The sequence below is a fragment of the Juglans regia genome, chromosome 4 (genome assembly GCF_001411555.2).
Source record: "Juglans regia cultivar Chandler chromosome 4, Walnut 2.0, whole genome shotgun sequence".
In the NCBI taxonomy this organism is placed as follows: domain Eukaryota; kingdom Viridiplantae; phylum Streptophyta; class Magnoliopsida; order Fagales; family Juglandaceae; genus Juglans; species Juglans regia.
Genome location: NC_049904.1, coordinates 11701845 through 11717415, shown reverse-complemented (window position 1 = coordinate 11717415; position 15571 = coordinate 11701845). Strand labels below are relative to the sequence as shown.

The 15571-nt window shown below is 38.4% G+C and overlaps 1 protein-coding gene across 1 annotated transcript; it reads right to left on the bottom strand.

The window, feature by feature from the left end:
- Positions 1–14248: 14248 nt before the first annotated feature.
- Positions 14249–15173, bottom strand: LOC118348168. Its single transcript, XM_035689167.1, has 3 exons — positions 14933–15173; positions 14483–14579; positions 14249–14396 (listed from the first exon to the last, which is right to left on the bottom strand). Exons 1-3 carry the CDS (start codon positions 15126–15128, stop codon positions 14249–14251), a joined length of 441 nt encoding a protein of 146 aa, XP_035545060.1. The 5' UTR covers positions 15129–15173.
- Between the last annotated feature and the right edge of the window lie 398 nt (positions 15174–15571).

Genomic DNA, 15571 nt, shown 5'->3' with positions numbered 1-15571 from the left:
CTCTTCCATGTTGGTGATCAAAGCATGAATGTGGTGTTTCGAATAATTAAGGATTTCAAGCTGGGAATTATTGTTCCAGTACAAAGCCAAACCCCCACTTCTCCCTTCACTACTCACTGCCATACAATTGGTAAAACCAATACTATATTTGAACTTCTCCATAACTTTGTCTTGTAAATGAGTTTCTTGCAAAAATAAAATATCGGGTCCTTCTCTTCGGATTAAATCACGAAGTACTCTAATTCCCAACGGGTTACCAAGCCCCTAGGAATTCCAACTTAGGAGAATCATTGCTTCCGGTAGGGCTGCTTAGCAGCCGCTACCGATGTCATGGTGTCACGAAGGGCTTTGCCTCCCTTGTTTTGATCTGCCTTGGGACTGTGTAGAAAAAATTTACATTTTTTATCTAGCTTCATCTCTGCTGGGTCTATATTTTCCTTATTCCAACTACGTTTTTTAGCCACATACTCATTTTGAGAAACACATATAATACCTGGGCCTCGTGTTCTCTTTCTCCAAATTCTACCTTTTGAGGGGCTAGCAGACTTTGTTGGAGTGTATGATTTGGAGACCTGATCGAGTAAGCTCCCTTTTTGGTCTGGATCATGCATAATAGGTCCACCTGCGGCCAGCCCATAACTATTATCACCCCATTTTTCCTCTGTTGCTTTCACTTTCTGAGTTCCTACCAGTTTATTTTGGACTTCAAGGCCTAGCATGCCACCCCTAAAAACGACCACATTTTCCACCATAGCTGTAGGTTTGACAATACCATATTGCTGTTGAGTAGTCCCAGTTGAAACCCCTTTCACGTACTCTTTAGTCAAGACTTGATCACTATTAGGTCCCGGATTTGCTCCTAAAGTACCTTCCTTTCCATTACAGACGATTGACTCCCAATGCTTTCCCATCCCACCCTTTGACTCTAGCCTCAATTCTCGCTCTGTTGATAGGCCTGCAGCTGCATTAGAGTCATGAGAGTCTGCAAAAGTCCATGCCCTATCAGTACAGACCTTTGTCCCCAGACCCATACCCAAGTTGACATTTGTGCCGTGACTCGATACTTGTGCCACGTGACTTGTGACATGTGGAACCGTAGACTCTTTGGCCTAGGCATCTCCGGTGCCACTTCCATCGAATTTCCTTCCTCTACAGGCATCGTCTTCAAGCCTTGTTCACTGCTGAGGCAAGTCACCTTAGGGATAAAGTTCCCTTCAGCGTGGTCACGACGTTTCTTCTTTCCTGGGTCAACAAGCAACCAGGACCCAAATTGGGGCGCATCATCCCTAGTTTGGTTGCTAAACTTATCCACCTTGTGCATGATTTTTCCTCACTGAAAGCATAAACGAGGGAGCTTTTCATATTATACTGGGATCCAATACTTTATCCCTTGCAATGTTATAGTCCTTCCTCGAGCTAGTGGTTTATATAGATCCAGTTTAACTTTTACTCTCAAGAAACTTCCCCACCCTATATTATCATCATTAGCATCAACATCCTCAACGACTCCCAGTGTGCTCCCAAGTTTAAGACCACATTCTCGATTCATCCCAACCAAAGGCATATTCTGAAATTGCACCCAGAATGCAGCAGTCTCAAACTTCAACATACTTGGTTGTGTGAAACCTTGGAATGGGTCAATAGCTAAGAGACAGCCATCGAACGACCACAGTCTTCCTTCAAGTATTCTATTTTTGTCGGCATGAGTTTCAAAGGAAAGGATAAACACATTTGTACTCACCTCCTTAAACTTGGCAGGTTTGCTCAACCTCCAAATTGTAGCCATCATCGACTCCACCACCTTACTACTAATATGACGCTACGAGCAAAACTTCCCAACTAGACATTTCTCTCCCTTCCTCTGAGCGTCTGATATTGTCTCGACTTCTAACACAACTTCGTCTCCCTCCTCTTCACTTAGACATAGGTTTCCGCACATCTCTTGCATACTCTCCATCGTTGTTAGCTACAAAGAGAATCGCACTCGGAATCCACCTTTGTTGTCGATTACCAACACAAGTAGGCTAAGAAAACTACCACCAACTCTGAATTTCCTTAGAGAAAAAAAATGAGCGGGGACTCTTAAAAAAAAGAGCTGCATTCCGGTATAGTGCAGGTCGATTCATAACAAAATTATAGTGGAAATGACTAAACTACCCATATAATAGATCTCGTGCTACCCTTATTACGTGCTGCGTTTAGCCTTAAGTGAAACGATGACGTTTAAGGCTTACAAAAACTACATTGTTTACTACTAGTCAAAACTACGCCATTTGAAGCTTTACTAATACTTGATCTATTGCTTATTCTTATCTCTTGTTCTCATGTCTTCTTTTTCATCTCCTTCATAAGGTCCTCACAATTCCCAAATGTCTTCCTTTGTCTTCCCATTGTAGGGCCCTACAATTGAGTTTGTGCACATCCAAGGGCCCTCTCAACATGTTTGGCAGAGCTTCAAATTGAGTAGCCACAGTGGATGTTTTTTTTAGCGAGTCAGAGCCTCCATCGGATCGTCGTAAGCAGTCAGACCAAATCTGACTTGGAGGGCTTGAATGAAAGTTTCCAAGTTATTAAAGAGGCCATTCTCCCATGCATCCTAGTACCACAAGAGAGCTTCCCCCTCCATATAGTATGATGCCATCAACAATCTATGTCCCGATTGGGCTGCCTGCGCTCCTCCACACATGACGCCTTTTCCTTCAACAATTCAAGGGCAAGCCCCTTTCCCAGGGCAAGCAGACTCCTGGGAACACTGCTCAGCATCCGCCTGCAATTGGTGGGAGGCAGCTAGTGCCTCACTCAACCTAGATGTGACGCCCGCAAATTCCGCTTGGGATTGGACGGACATTTGAAGCGTCGAGACATGCAACACAAGGTTACCTGCCCCAGTTCATGACATATAAGATGCAATATTCCTAACATGCATCTAGCATTATGCAATATTCGCAGCGGATAATTTTTCTTTTTAGCAATACTATGCACCAAACCGAAATATCCCAAATACTTAAAACATACTTCATACATAATGACATACTAAACAACTGAGATCACAATATTAATCCATATGGTTGTGATCAAAAGAGTGATGGAGATTGAACTCTACAAATACAAGTAGTAATCTGAGGTAACTACTGTATTAACACCTACATCGCATCGTCGCTTAGTCGACCATTTCCAGTTGGTCGATTCCCGATTCTCCTTCAGATCCTGTAACAAAATCTACCATTCGGGGGGAATGGTAGTTGGGACTACCACAGTGAGATTTGATTACAAATCTCAGCAAGTTAACAGAAAACTTCCACACAGGTTAATGATGCATGCATGGCAGTAAAAGCATGAATGCATAATCAAATCGTAAGTAATCATAGCATAACTTGACATACAACATAACATAACTGGCATAACTTAAACTGAAACTGAAGCTTAGCATGAACGTGACTTGAAACATAACATGGACTTGAAACATAACATGAACGTGAACATGCATAATTTGAACTTGAACTTGAGCATGACATAACATAAATGTGAACTTGGAACATAACGTAAACGTGAACATAACATAACATGAACTTGGAACATATTCTTGTCTTATGGGATTACCATGATTGCGTGAACGTAAACTTGAACATAACATAACGTGAAACATGACTTGAACTTGGAATCTTATTCAATAGACTTAATCATTAACGTGACCATATGGGTGCTACACAGGTCCCCTTGAGCCGTGTGTCCCTGCCGATTACCGCATCACATCACAGGTTTCTATACCAGCTGTGAGTGCGTTAATACGTACTCCACAGTTGTTGTGGCCCCACGTATTCTACGTGTCACAATTGCTGTGTCTCACGTAGTGTATGCTCCACAGTTGTTGTGGCCCCATACTTCATGCTCCACAGTTGTTGTGGCCCCATGACTTATCTGTTTGTGCCACACTTGCTGTGGACACACATAACATAATGTGTGGCACCATCGGCGTTAGTGCCTGGCGCGCTCCGGTGACCAGCTAATTAGGCCCCATTCGCAACCTGTTGACTGTACTTCGTCAACCCAGGGAATTTCACACCTATTTAGACACTCCAGCGTGAACAAAGGAGTTCCACTAGGATATTACCCCATCCTAGCGCTTAGGGTCGTGATTGACATGAATGACTTAACTGGCAGACATGACATTTCGTAACGTGACGTAACATGAACGTGACATAAAAGACAGAAATCTTGACGTAACATAACGTGACATGAACGTAGGATGACAGACATGACATACTTCGAGACATAAATGTAACAGAGAACATTTCATAACATGTCATACATGTAACATGCAACATTTCGTAACATGGCATACCATATAACAGACAACATTTCTTAACGTGGCGTAACATGTGACAATGAATATTACATGACAAGAAATACATGTAACAGATGGCATACTTAACTTAACATGACATACTTGCAATGTATAGCATGTATAGCAATACGTGACAGAATATCTTGTGTAACAGATGAATAATTCATGACAGAATAAATTCTGTGTAACAGATAAATATGTAATGACTTGGCATGGCACATATGATAACATGCATACATACAATTTAGTTCCCTTACTTATCACACATACACATTAAATTGATAGTAAGTTAAAAGCTAACTTACCTTGATCTTCGTGCTTCGAGACAAAACTCAAGTGCGATAACGGGAAACTGAAAGTAGTGATTTCTAAAAATTAGAACTTAATCACTAACAATTAGGAATATGGAAAAATATCAACTTAGAGTAAAATGACCATTTTACCCTCTACATGTGAGAAAATGACCATTTTACCCCTAACTTAAGGATTTTGCATCATAACTTCAAAAATCACCAAAATTTACATACCTTATGTAAATTTTGTCCTAAACTCAAATATCAATTCATAAAAATTTAAAACTAAACACAACCATCAAAACTCTATATGGCCGAAACTTACAAAGGCTATTTCCTTTGCTTTTTGTTGTAATTCTTTCAAATCTCAAAACTCATGATTAAACCAAAATTTTTCTTCTACTATACTCATAACATATTCTTAAGAATAATCATGTTTTGAATCATGAAGAAAAGTCATCCAAATCACTAAAACCATACTTGAACTTTTTGGTTTCTCTTCTAAGTTCAAAACAGAATTTTTGTTTCTAACTTGTTTTGATCAACCTCTTGATCCATGACTTATAAAGAAGTGATCTTCAAACCAAAACATCACATGGTTCAAAAAGGTGTCCTAAAACAGATCCAAGCTTCAAACTCAAGATCACATGGGTAAACATCAACCAAAACATAAATTTAGCCAAGAACATCATCACTTTGGCCTAACCGAATATCTCCTTCCATAAAATTTCATATGTTCGAAACTAACATCAAATATCTTCAAAATAACATTCTAACATGTATATAAGATGCTTAGGATATTCCAATAAAAATATCAAAGCCATTGGAATAAGATTAAACCATAAAAGATTTAAACTTTCTCAAAACAGAAACTGTTTTTCCTCTTCCAGTTTCTAAGTTTCTAGACCTAAGAAAATATTTCACCAAAACTTTTAATCATGCAACAAATCCTCAACCAATAATCATATACACATGTTAACAGTACTCCATAAAAATTTCGGACCAAGATCTATTCATTAGCTTGGTCAAAAACTCCAAAATATAACACACTCTCCAGTTTATCGCCCAGAATGACCTTTCTGAGGTCTAAACAACTTTTTACCAACCAAATGATATCCAAATGGAACAAATAAGATATCCACGTAAACTAGACTCCAAAATAAACAACTTTCATGAAGGAAACGTTGCGAGGAAACACTTACAAAAGCTTCGAAACAGGCATTCAAAAGAGGTACGAAAAACTGTCCGAGAGTGTCTTTTGTGTTCTATGAAGGAAAAGTGTAAAGGAGAGTTGCTTTTTCGTGGGAAGTGGACTGAAGAGCTTCTTACACAAGCTATGTAAAGTGATAGGACTGAAGGAATGGTTGAGTGTTGGCCTTTTCTTCTCATAAAAATCAGACCAAGATCTTTTCTTAAGGTGGAGTGTAAGAGTGAATGAGTGAGGTGGCCCTTTAGCTATGTCTTTCAAGAACCTTCTAGGCTCTTCTTGTACAGATCTGGCCAGCCAAGTGGGGATACAAAACTTAGCCATGAAGCAATCCTATGGTGACCAAATTCGTGGGCCTTAAAGGGCCTAAACAGAATGGGCCTAAAATTTGGGGTTTAAAGAGGGTTTGGGTTGCTATCAAGCCCAAATCCAATATCACTTGGCCCAATCAATTTTTCAAGGTTAACAAGGTTGGATAATGATGTTCTAACACAAATTTGAAGGATTAATAGCATGTGGAAGTGATTTAATCAAGTGATTAAACACAATGCTAGAAATCGGATTAGAAAATGTTTAGAGGCCAACTTTAGGGTTTTGGGGAAACCGTTTAGGGTTTCGATTTCAACAAAGCTTTTGGACTTTCGATTGGATTCCCACCATTTAGAATTTCACTAGGATTGAAAACCTCTTTGATCTGGCACAATTTGGTTGAGCAGATGAAACAAAGTTTTGCTTAAGCGACATGATCTCACACCTTGATTCCTTCAAATCCAACAAACGTTCCTTATGGTGCCAAGTGTTTAAAATTATTCACTAAGTGTGGCTAAGATCTTGCCAAGTGTCCAAATAAAACTTCTCTAATCCAATTTGGACATTCCACACTGTGATTTCGAAACACTGCAATTGGTGCGCTTATCGAGGTTACTATTCACTTCGAAAAAGTGAATCATAAACTTAGTACTAAAAATTCCTAAATATTCATATTAACCTACAGTGAAAATCTTTTACCGAAATTTAACCTCGAAGTGCCCCTAAAAATAATTTCACAATTTCCAACAGACGTTTCGTCCGGAATTATGAAAATAGGATATTGTGCCATAAAATCCTAAATAATCCACCGAGTGTAATGGCGTAGACCATAATGCATTCTGACACTTCTAACCACCTCAAATAAATAAAACTCATATTTCTAGCAGCATAGTGAGTGATAACACTGACTATGTTGACAGACTAAAACCTATGCAATAGGTCGATTCGTAAAAACTTATGGGGTTTTCACGAGAGTCCTAAAGTCAAAAGAAATTCCGCCAATGAATTTCTAGCGGGCTGTTACATCCTCCCCTCCTAAAAAAAAGATTTCGTCCTCGAAATCGACGTAAGTACAAACATAAAATACGCTCAGAAGGAAAAGTTGCTTACCAACGTATTGCCCATCACTGGATGCCTCAACACGCCCAAGGAGCAGGTCTCGTTCTTCTTTAGGTATCGCCTTCTTCTCGTAGTCAACACTATTCTTATCTATAACCATCGCATGGTTATACAAAATAACTACCACTATAACATTAGGGTATAACAATCCCGAAGGTTACTGCCTAGACTTAATGACTTCTAGGCTGACCTTCTAGGATACTGAATCCTTGCTTAAAAGAAATCACTATTCTCTTCACTATTCAAAGAATTATCCACAACATGTATATATATCTTCCATTCTTAATTCTCTTTCTCCCAAATCATATCAATTTATACTGGAATCCTTCTACAAGGTAGGTCAAGTCATACCAATATACTTTCTAAATCCAAAACTTCAAGTATTCATGTAGTTCAATTTGGAAGAATTTAATCCATACACAACTGATTTCACATTCTCTATTTCCTCAAGTAATTCCATCTGTCTTGGACTAGCTTACTTCTTCATAATGAAAATGAAATGTTCCTCCTCCTAGATGGTACCTTGATAAACGATCAGCTATTAACCTTAACTCAAGAGTTTCTCTCTTATGATTAACATTGCTCCTCTATCCATCATGAGTTGCCTCTTATTCTGATTCTAATCCAAAGAATTTGTTCTTACTGCTCACGTAAATCCTTAAGACAAGCTTTTACTCCCCATATAAAAGTCTCCAATATAAGGGCAATCTAGGTTTCCACAAACACGGTGCTTCGCCAAAAACCATTTATTCGCGATTGGATAAAACTATTATCATAAGTGAATCCTACTAAGGCCAAAGCTTCTCCCACACACTGTACTCTTCCGAACACAAATTTCATTGTAACCTTTGAATCAAAACAAACTCCAAATACTTGGGATACTAATTCATCAACCTTGAATATCCTTCCTCGTACTACTAAAAGGTATTCTATATCTACACTGGTATGAATAGAAATACTCTTAATGAAAAATGTTACTCTTACCACCTGGTAACAATTCAGAGTACGAACTAAACCTACAATACCACAATCACTAAAAATAGGGCCTCGCTTGAATCAAACTGCGTATAAGTTATAAACCTCAATGATTTAACTTACCCAAAGTATCAATAATGCACTAGTACCATCAATTGTAATCTAATCAACCTTAGATAAGCTTAACAATATAGAGGTCTTAGAAAAAATACCAGTGACGGCGCCAACTCCTTTAGTTCCTGGGGCGTCAGCATCTGCGTCTCTAGAAGTACCTGCATACACTTAAGTTAGTACTGGAGGTCGTGGCTTTGGTTTGGAATCTCCAATGGGAATAGTTCCATTTCTCCGGCCTCATTTGGGACAATTTGATCAAATGGTCAGGTTGGCCACATCTGAAATAGAGTCCAAAGGTAAGTTTGCAATTGCCTCCATGGTTCTTTCCTGACATCCCACATATTGGGTACGTGGTTAGTATTGAGGTTCCAGTCTCGATGCCTTTTCCCTTATCTGGTCCAGTAGATATCTTCTTCATTTCTAGATTTTCTTCAGTAGCAGACAATGAAGTTCTCTTTCATTCGGTATTGATCTGGATCGCTAAACCTCTCTGCTCAGCCTCTACTATCGCGGCCACGTTTACTAACTCTTGGTAATTCTTTATTCTTAGGCAAGCTACTTGGCTATGGATCCATGGCTGAAGTCCAGCTTGAAACTTTCGTGCCTGCATCCTTTGAGTAGAAGTCAAGTGTGGTGCAAACCTTCCTAACACCATAAACTTAGCAGCGTACTGCTCTACGGTCAAACTACCTTGAGTTAAAGTCACGAACTCCTGCGCCTTTAGCTGTTTGATAGAATCTGGGAAGAATCCGTTGTCAACTCTTCCTTAAATCTCTCCCAAGACAATGCATCCAAACTTCCTAGTTCCCTAACTAGAAGTTGCCTTTGTGTATCCCACCATATTCCAGCTTCTCCTTAGAATAGGTATACAACATATAGAACCTTTTGGTCCTCAGTACATCCACAGATCTCGTCTGTCCTTTTGAGATCCATAATCCATTTCTCGGCTTTTAGTGGCTCTTCATTACCAGAAAAGTTTGGATAATGATGGATCAAGAACTTCTCACACAGACAATCCCTGACTTCGAGTCTGGGTACATGTGCTTGCTGATGTTGCTGTTGTCTAAGCATGTCAGTCAGCAAACGTACGGCTTCAACTAATCCTCCATCCATCGGGGGATTCTGATTATCCTAATTTGTAACTCCCTCAGGGTTTTGAGGTATCCTACCTCGAGTCATGTCACTTCCTAAATCACACGAGTACACGTGTTACAGCCACATACTATCTCTTATACTTCAAGAAATTCAAGCCTAGTAAAGACTAAAATTTCAAGCCTAATATTTGGTGCATTTCCTAAGGACATGTGGATTTAAACCCAGAGACGTATTGCTCTGATACCACCCTGTGACGCCCGAAAATTCTGCTTGGGATCGGACGGACATTTGAAGCGTCGAGACATGCAACACAAGGTTACCTGCCCCCGTTCATGACATATAAGATGCAATATTCCTAACATGCATCTAGCATTATGCAATATTCGCAGCGGATAATTTTTCTTTTTAGCAATACTATGCACCAAACCGAAATATCCCAAATACTTAAAACATACTTCATACATAATGACATACTAAACAACTGAGATCACAATATTAATCCATATGGTTGTGATCAAAAGAGTGATGGAGATTGAACTCTACAAATACAAGTAGTAATCTGAGGTAACTACTGTATTAACACCTACATCGCATCGTCGCTTAGTCGACCATTTCCAGTTGGTCGATTCCCGATTCTCCTTCAGATCCTGTAACAAAATCTACCATTCGGGGGGAATGGTAGTTGGGACTACCACAGTGAGATTTGATTACAAATCTCAGCAAGTTAACAGGAAACTTCCACACAGGTTAATGATGCATGCATGGCAGTAAAAGCATGAATGCATAATCAAATCGTAAGTAATCATAGCATAACTTGACATACAACATAACATAACTGGCATAACTTAAACTGAAACTGAAGCTTAGCATGAACGTGACTTGAAACATAACCTGGACTTGAAACATAACATGAACGTGAACATGCATAATTTGAACTTGAACTTGAGCATGACATAACATAAATATGAACTTGGAACATAACGTAAACGTGAACATAACATAACATGAACTTGGAACATATTCTTGTCTCATGGGATTACCATGATTGCGTGAACGTAAACTTGAACATAACATAACGTGAAACATGACTTGAACTTGGAATCTTATTCAATAGACTTAATCATTAACATGACCATATGGGTGCTACACAGGTCCCCTTGAGCCGTGTGTCCCTGCCGATTACCGCATCACATCACAGGTTTCTATACCAGCTGTGAGTGCGTTAATACGTACTCCACAGTTGTTGTGGCCCCACGTATTCTACGTGTCACAATTGCTGTGTCTCACGTAGTGTATGCTCCACAGTTGTTGTGGCCCCATACTTCATGCTCCACAGTTGTTGTGGCCCCATGACTTATCTGTTTGTGCCACACTTGCTGTGGACACACATAACATAATGTGTGGCACCATCGGCGTTAGTGCCTGGCGCGCTCCGGTGACCAGCTAATTAGGCCCCATTCGCAACCTGTTGACTGTACTTCGTCAACCCAGGGAATTTCACACCTATTTAGACACTCCAGCGTGAACAAAGGAGTTCCACTAGGATATTACCCCATCCTAGCGCTTAGGGTCGTGATTGACATGAATGACTTAACTGGCAGACATGACATTTCGTAACGTGACGTAACATGAACGTGACATAAAAGACAGAAATCTTGACGTAACATAACGTGACATGAACGTAGGACGACAGACATGACATACTTCGAGACATAAATGTAACAGAGAACATTTCATAACATGTCATACATGTAACATGCAACATTTCGTAACATGGCATACCATATAACAGACAACATTTCTTAACGTGGCGTAACATGTGACAATGAATATTACATGACAAGAAATACATGTAACAGATGGCATACTTAACTTAACATGACATACTTGCAATGTATAGCATGTATAGCAATACGTGACAGAATATCTTGTGTAACAGATGAATAATTCATGACAGAATAAATTCTGTGTAACAGATAAATATGTAATGACTTGGCATGGCACATATGATAACATGCATACATACAATTTAGTTCCCTTACTTATCACACATACACATTAAATTGATAGTAAGTTAAAAGCTAACTTATCTCAATCTTCGTGCTTCGAGACAAAACTCAAGTGCGATAACGGAAAACTGAAAGTAGTAATTTCTAAAAATTAGAACTTAATCACTAACAATTAGGAATATGGAAAAATATCAACTTAGAGTAAAATTACCATTTTACCCTCTACATGTGGGAAAATGACCATTTTACCCCTAACTTAAGGATTTTGCATCATAACTTCAAAAATCACCAAAATTTACATACCTTATGTAAATTTTGTCCTAAACTCAAATATCAATTCATAAAAATTTAAAACTAAACACAACCATCAAAACTCTATATGGCCGAAACTTACAAAGGCTATTTCCTTTGCTTTTTGTTGTAATTCTTTCAAATCTCAAAACTCATGATTAAACCAAAATTTTTCTTCTACTACACTCATAACATATTCTTAAGAATAATCATGTTTTGAATCATGAACAAAAGTCATCAAAATCACTAAAACCATACTTGAACTTTTTGGTTTCTCTTCTAAGTTCAAAACAGAATTTTGTTTCTAACTTGTTTTGATCAACCTCTTGATCCATGACTTATAAAGAAGTGATCTTCAAACCAAAACATCACATGGTTCAAAAAGGTGTCCTAAAACAGATCCAAGCTTCAAACTCAAGATCACATGGGTAAACATCAACCAAAACATAAATTTAGCCAAGAACATCATCACTTTGGCCTAACCGAATATCTCATTCCATAAAATTTCATATGTTCGAAACTAACATCAAATATCTTCAAAATAACATTCTAACATGTATATAAGATGCTTAGGATCTTCCAATAAAAATATCAAAGCCATTGGAATAAGATTAAACCATAAAAGATTTAAACTTTCTCAAAACAGAAACTGTTTTTCCTCTTCCAGTTTCTAAGTTTCTAGACCTAAGAAAATATTTCACCAAAACTTTTAATCATGCAACAAATCCTCAACCAATAATCATATACACATGTTAACAGTACTCCATAAAAATTTCGGACCAAGATCTATTCATTAGCTTGGTCAAAAACTCCAAAATATAACACACTCTCCAGTTTATCGCCCAGAATGACCTTTCTGGGGTCTAAATAACTTTTTACCAATCAAATGATCTCCAAATGGAACAAATAAGATATCCACGTAAACTAGACTCCAAAAGAAACAACTTTTATGAAGGAAACGTTGCGAGGAAACACTTAAAAAATCTTCGAAACAGGCATTCAAAAGAGGTACGAAAAACTGTCCGAGAGTGTCTTTTGTGTTCTATGAAGGAAAAGTGTAAAGGAGAGTTGCTTTTTCGTGGGAAGTGGACTGAAGAGCTTCTTACACAAGCTATGTAAAGTGATAGGACTGAAGGAATGGTTGAGTGTTGGCCTTTTCTTCTCATAAAAATCAGACCAAGATCTTTTCTTAAGGTGGAGTGTAAGAGTGAATGAGTGAGGTGGCCCTTTAGCTATGTCTTTCAAGAACCTTCTAGGCTCTTCTTGTACAGATCTGGCCAGCCAAGTGGGGGTACAAAACTTATCCATGAAGCAATCCTATGGTGACCAAATTCGTGGGCCTTAAAGGGCCTAAACCGAATGGGCCTAAAATTTGGGGTTTAAAGAGGGTTTGGGTTGCTATCAAGCCCAAATCCAATATCACTTGGCCCAATCAATTTTTCAAGGTTAACAAGGTTGGATAATGATGTTCTAACACAAATTTGAAGGATTAATAGCATGTGGAAGTGATTTAATCAAGTGATTAAACACAATGCTAGAAATCGGATTAGAAAATGTTTAGAGGCCAACTTTAGGGTTTTGGGGAAACCGTTTAGGGTTTCGATTTCAACCATGCTTTTGGGCTTTCGATTGGATTCCCACCATTTAGAATTTCACTAGGATTGAAAACCTCTTTGATCTGGCACAATTTGGTTGAGCAGATGAAACAAAGTTTTGCTTAAGCGACATGATCTCACACCTTGATTCCTTCAAATCCAACAAACGTTCCTTATGGTGCCAAGTGTCTAAAATTATTCACTAAGTGTGGCTAAGATCTTGCCAAGTGTCCAAATAAAACTTCTCTAATCCAATTTGGACATTCCACACTGTGATTTCGAAACACTGCAATTGGTGCGCTTATCGAGGTTACTATTCACTTCGAAAAAGTGAATCATAAACTTAGTACTAAAAATTCCTAAATATTCATATTAACCTTTAGTGAAAATCTTTTACCGAAATTTAACCTCGAAGTGCCCCTAAAAATAATTTCACAATTTCCAACAGACGTTTCGTCCGGAATTATGAAAATAGGATATTGTGCCATAAAATCCTAAATAATCCACTGAGTGTAATGGCGTAGACCATAATGCATTCTGACACTTCTAACCACCTCAAATAAATAAAACTCATATTTCTAGCAGCATAGTGAGTGATAACACTGACTATGTTGACAGACTAAAACCTATGCAATAGGTCGATTCATAAAAACTTATGGGATTTTCACGAGATTCCTAAAGTCAATAGAAATTCCGCTAATGAATTTCTAGCGGGCTGTTACAGGCAGTGTAGCATTGCGCTGATGTGAGAGGTCCTAGGATCAAATCATATGGGAATATGGTCCTAGCAGTTTCAGCTGTTTCTATAACTTGGAAAGATATGAAATGTCATGTGCATAGCTCAAGTAATAATGAGTCATTCCCTCACAGAGTGGTATCAAACCAAATTAGTATTATCAAAGAAGCAAAAATAGAGCAAAAAATATACACCCAAGTTTTTCCTCGGCTTCAGAGTGCATAAGAAGACTTCCTGTTTCCAACCAATGCATGAAAGCAAGCAACGAAACTACGGTCTGTGTCTCACTCCTCCAATCGCCATGATACCTTTAAGACAACAATAAAGGCAGTTGCCAATCATACAGAACAAAGTAAAACCAGAATTGAATGGGCTTCTAAAATGTCTCACTCACCTGTAGTACTGCCCATCGCATTCACGAAGAACCTCAGCAAGTCGATTGTAAAGCTCCTTCAGTACACCAATCTGCGCTTTGGCCTTCTCTAAAAGCTCTTTTTGCAAACACAAAAAGAATCAAATTTTTTTAATAGTCCGTGATTGATCTCCTGAGACTAACAACATTAAACTTTTTTTAAAAATAAAAATTGGACGCTCGTCTTGTTCCAGTAACCAGAGTCATTTTCTCCTCAATTTTTCTCACTAAACAAACGGATAGAACCCATCTTACTTGTATTTGACCTTCAAAGCCCACCATAACCTAACAAGGTTTTTGTAGGTGGTGGAAAGAACCCAGGTTTCGTGATTCCAAATATTACACGAAAACAAAAATAGAGAAAATCGACAAGATACAACAAAAAAATACAAATACAAGCAGTATATGAGACTGGGGATGTGATTATAGTACCAGGAGTTGGGCGAGACTGGTGGACTAGAAGGAGACTGGCATACATGAGCCTGGTGGTGGACTCGATCTCCATCGCCATAGCTCGAATACGTTCGCGCAAGCTTCCGGACTCTTGGAGCTGAACTCGGAAGTCCTCGAACTGCTTCTCCAGCGAAAGGGACGAAGTGGGAGCTTGGGCTTCACCGCCACCCGCCATCGAAGAGGAGCAGAGAGAGAGAGAGGGAGAAAGAGTACGAAACGAACCGCTCACGATAATCCTGTTACGTTGCATTTTGGCTGTGCTTTGCAAATTCCAAGTTTATACTTTACATGGCGGGGTTCGTCTCCGGTAAACGGTACTGTGTTTACTGGTTAAAATTTACGTCTAAACAAATGCATATACTGTGGTCTAATAAGGTCAAATTGTATTTTATGTCTTTTTACCGGTCAAGAGACTTAGTTTGATATGTCGACCTCAATTCATTTTAATTTATTATTATAATTTTTTTAAATTTTAATAAAAAATATAATAAATAATTTAATTTTTTTAAATTTTAAAATAATAATAATAAAAAAATATTATATTTTAATTATATTTTATCATCTCAATTTAACTCAATTCAACAATTAAATACAATCAAAAAATGATACTTTCTCCGT

Excerpts from the sequence above, each read along its gene's own strand:
- LOC118348168 (XM_035689167.1), bottom strand. The coding sequence starts at position 15,128 with ATGGCGGGTGGCGGTGAAGCCCAAGCTCCCACTTCGTCCCTTTCGCTG. Across the intron at positions 14,580-14,932 it reads CCAGTCTCGCCCAACTCCTG|AGCTTTTAGAGAAGGCCAAA; the intron begins GTACTATAATCA and ends GTTTGCAAAAAG. Across the intron at positions 14,397-14,482 it reads TGCGATGGGCAGTACTACAG|GTATCATGGCGATTGGAGGA; the intron begins GTGAGTGAGACA and ends GTTGTCTTAAAG.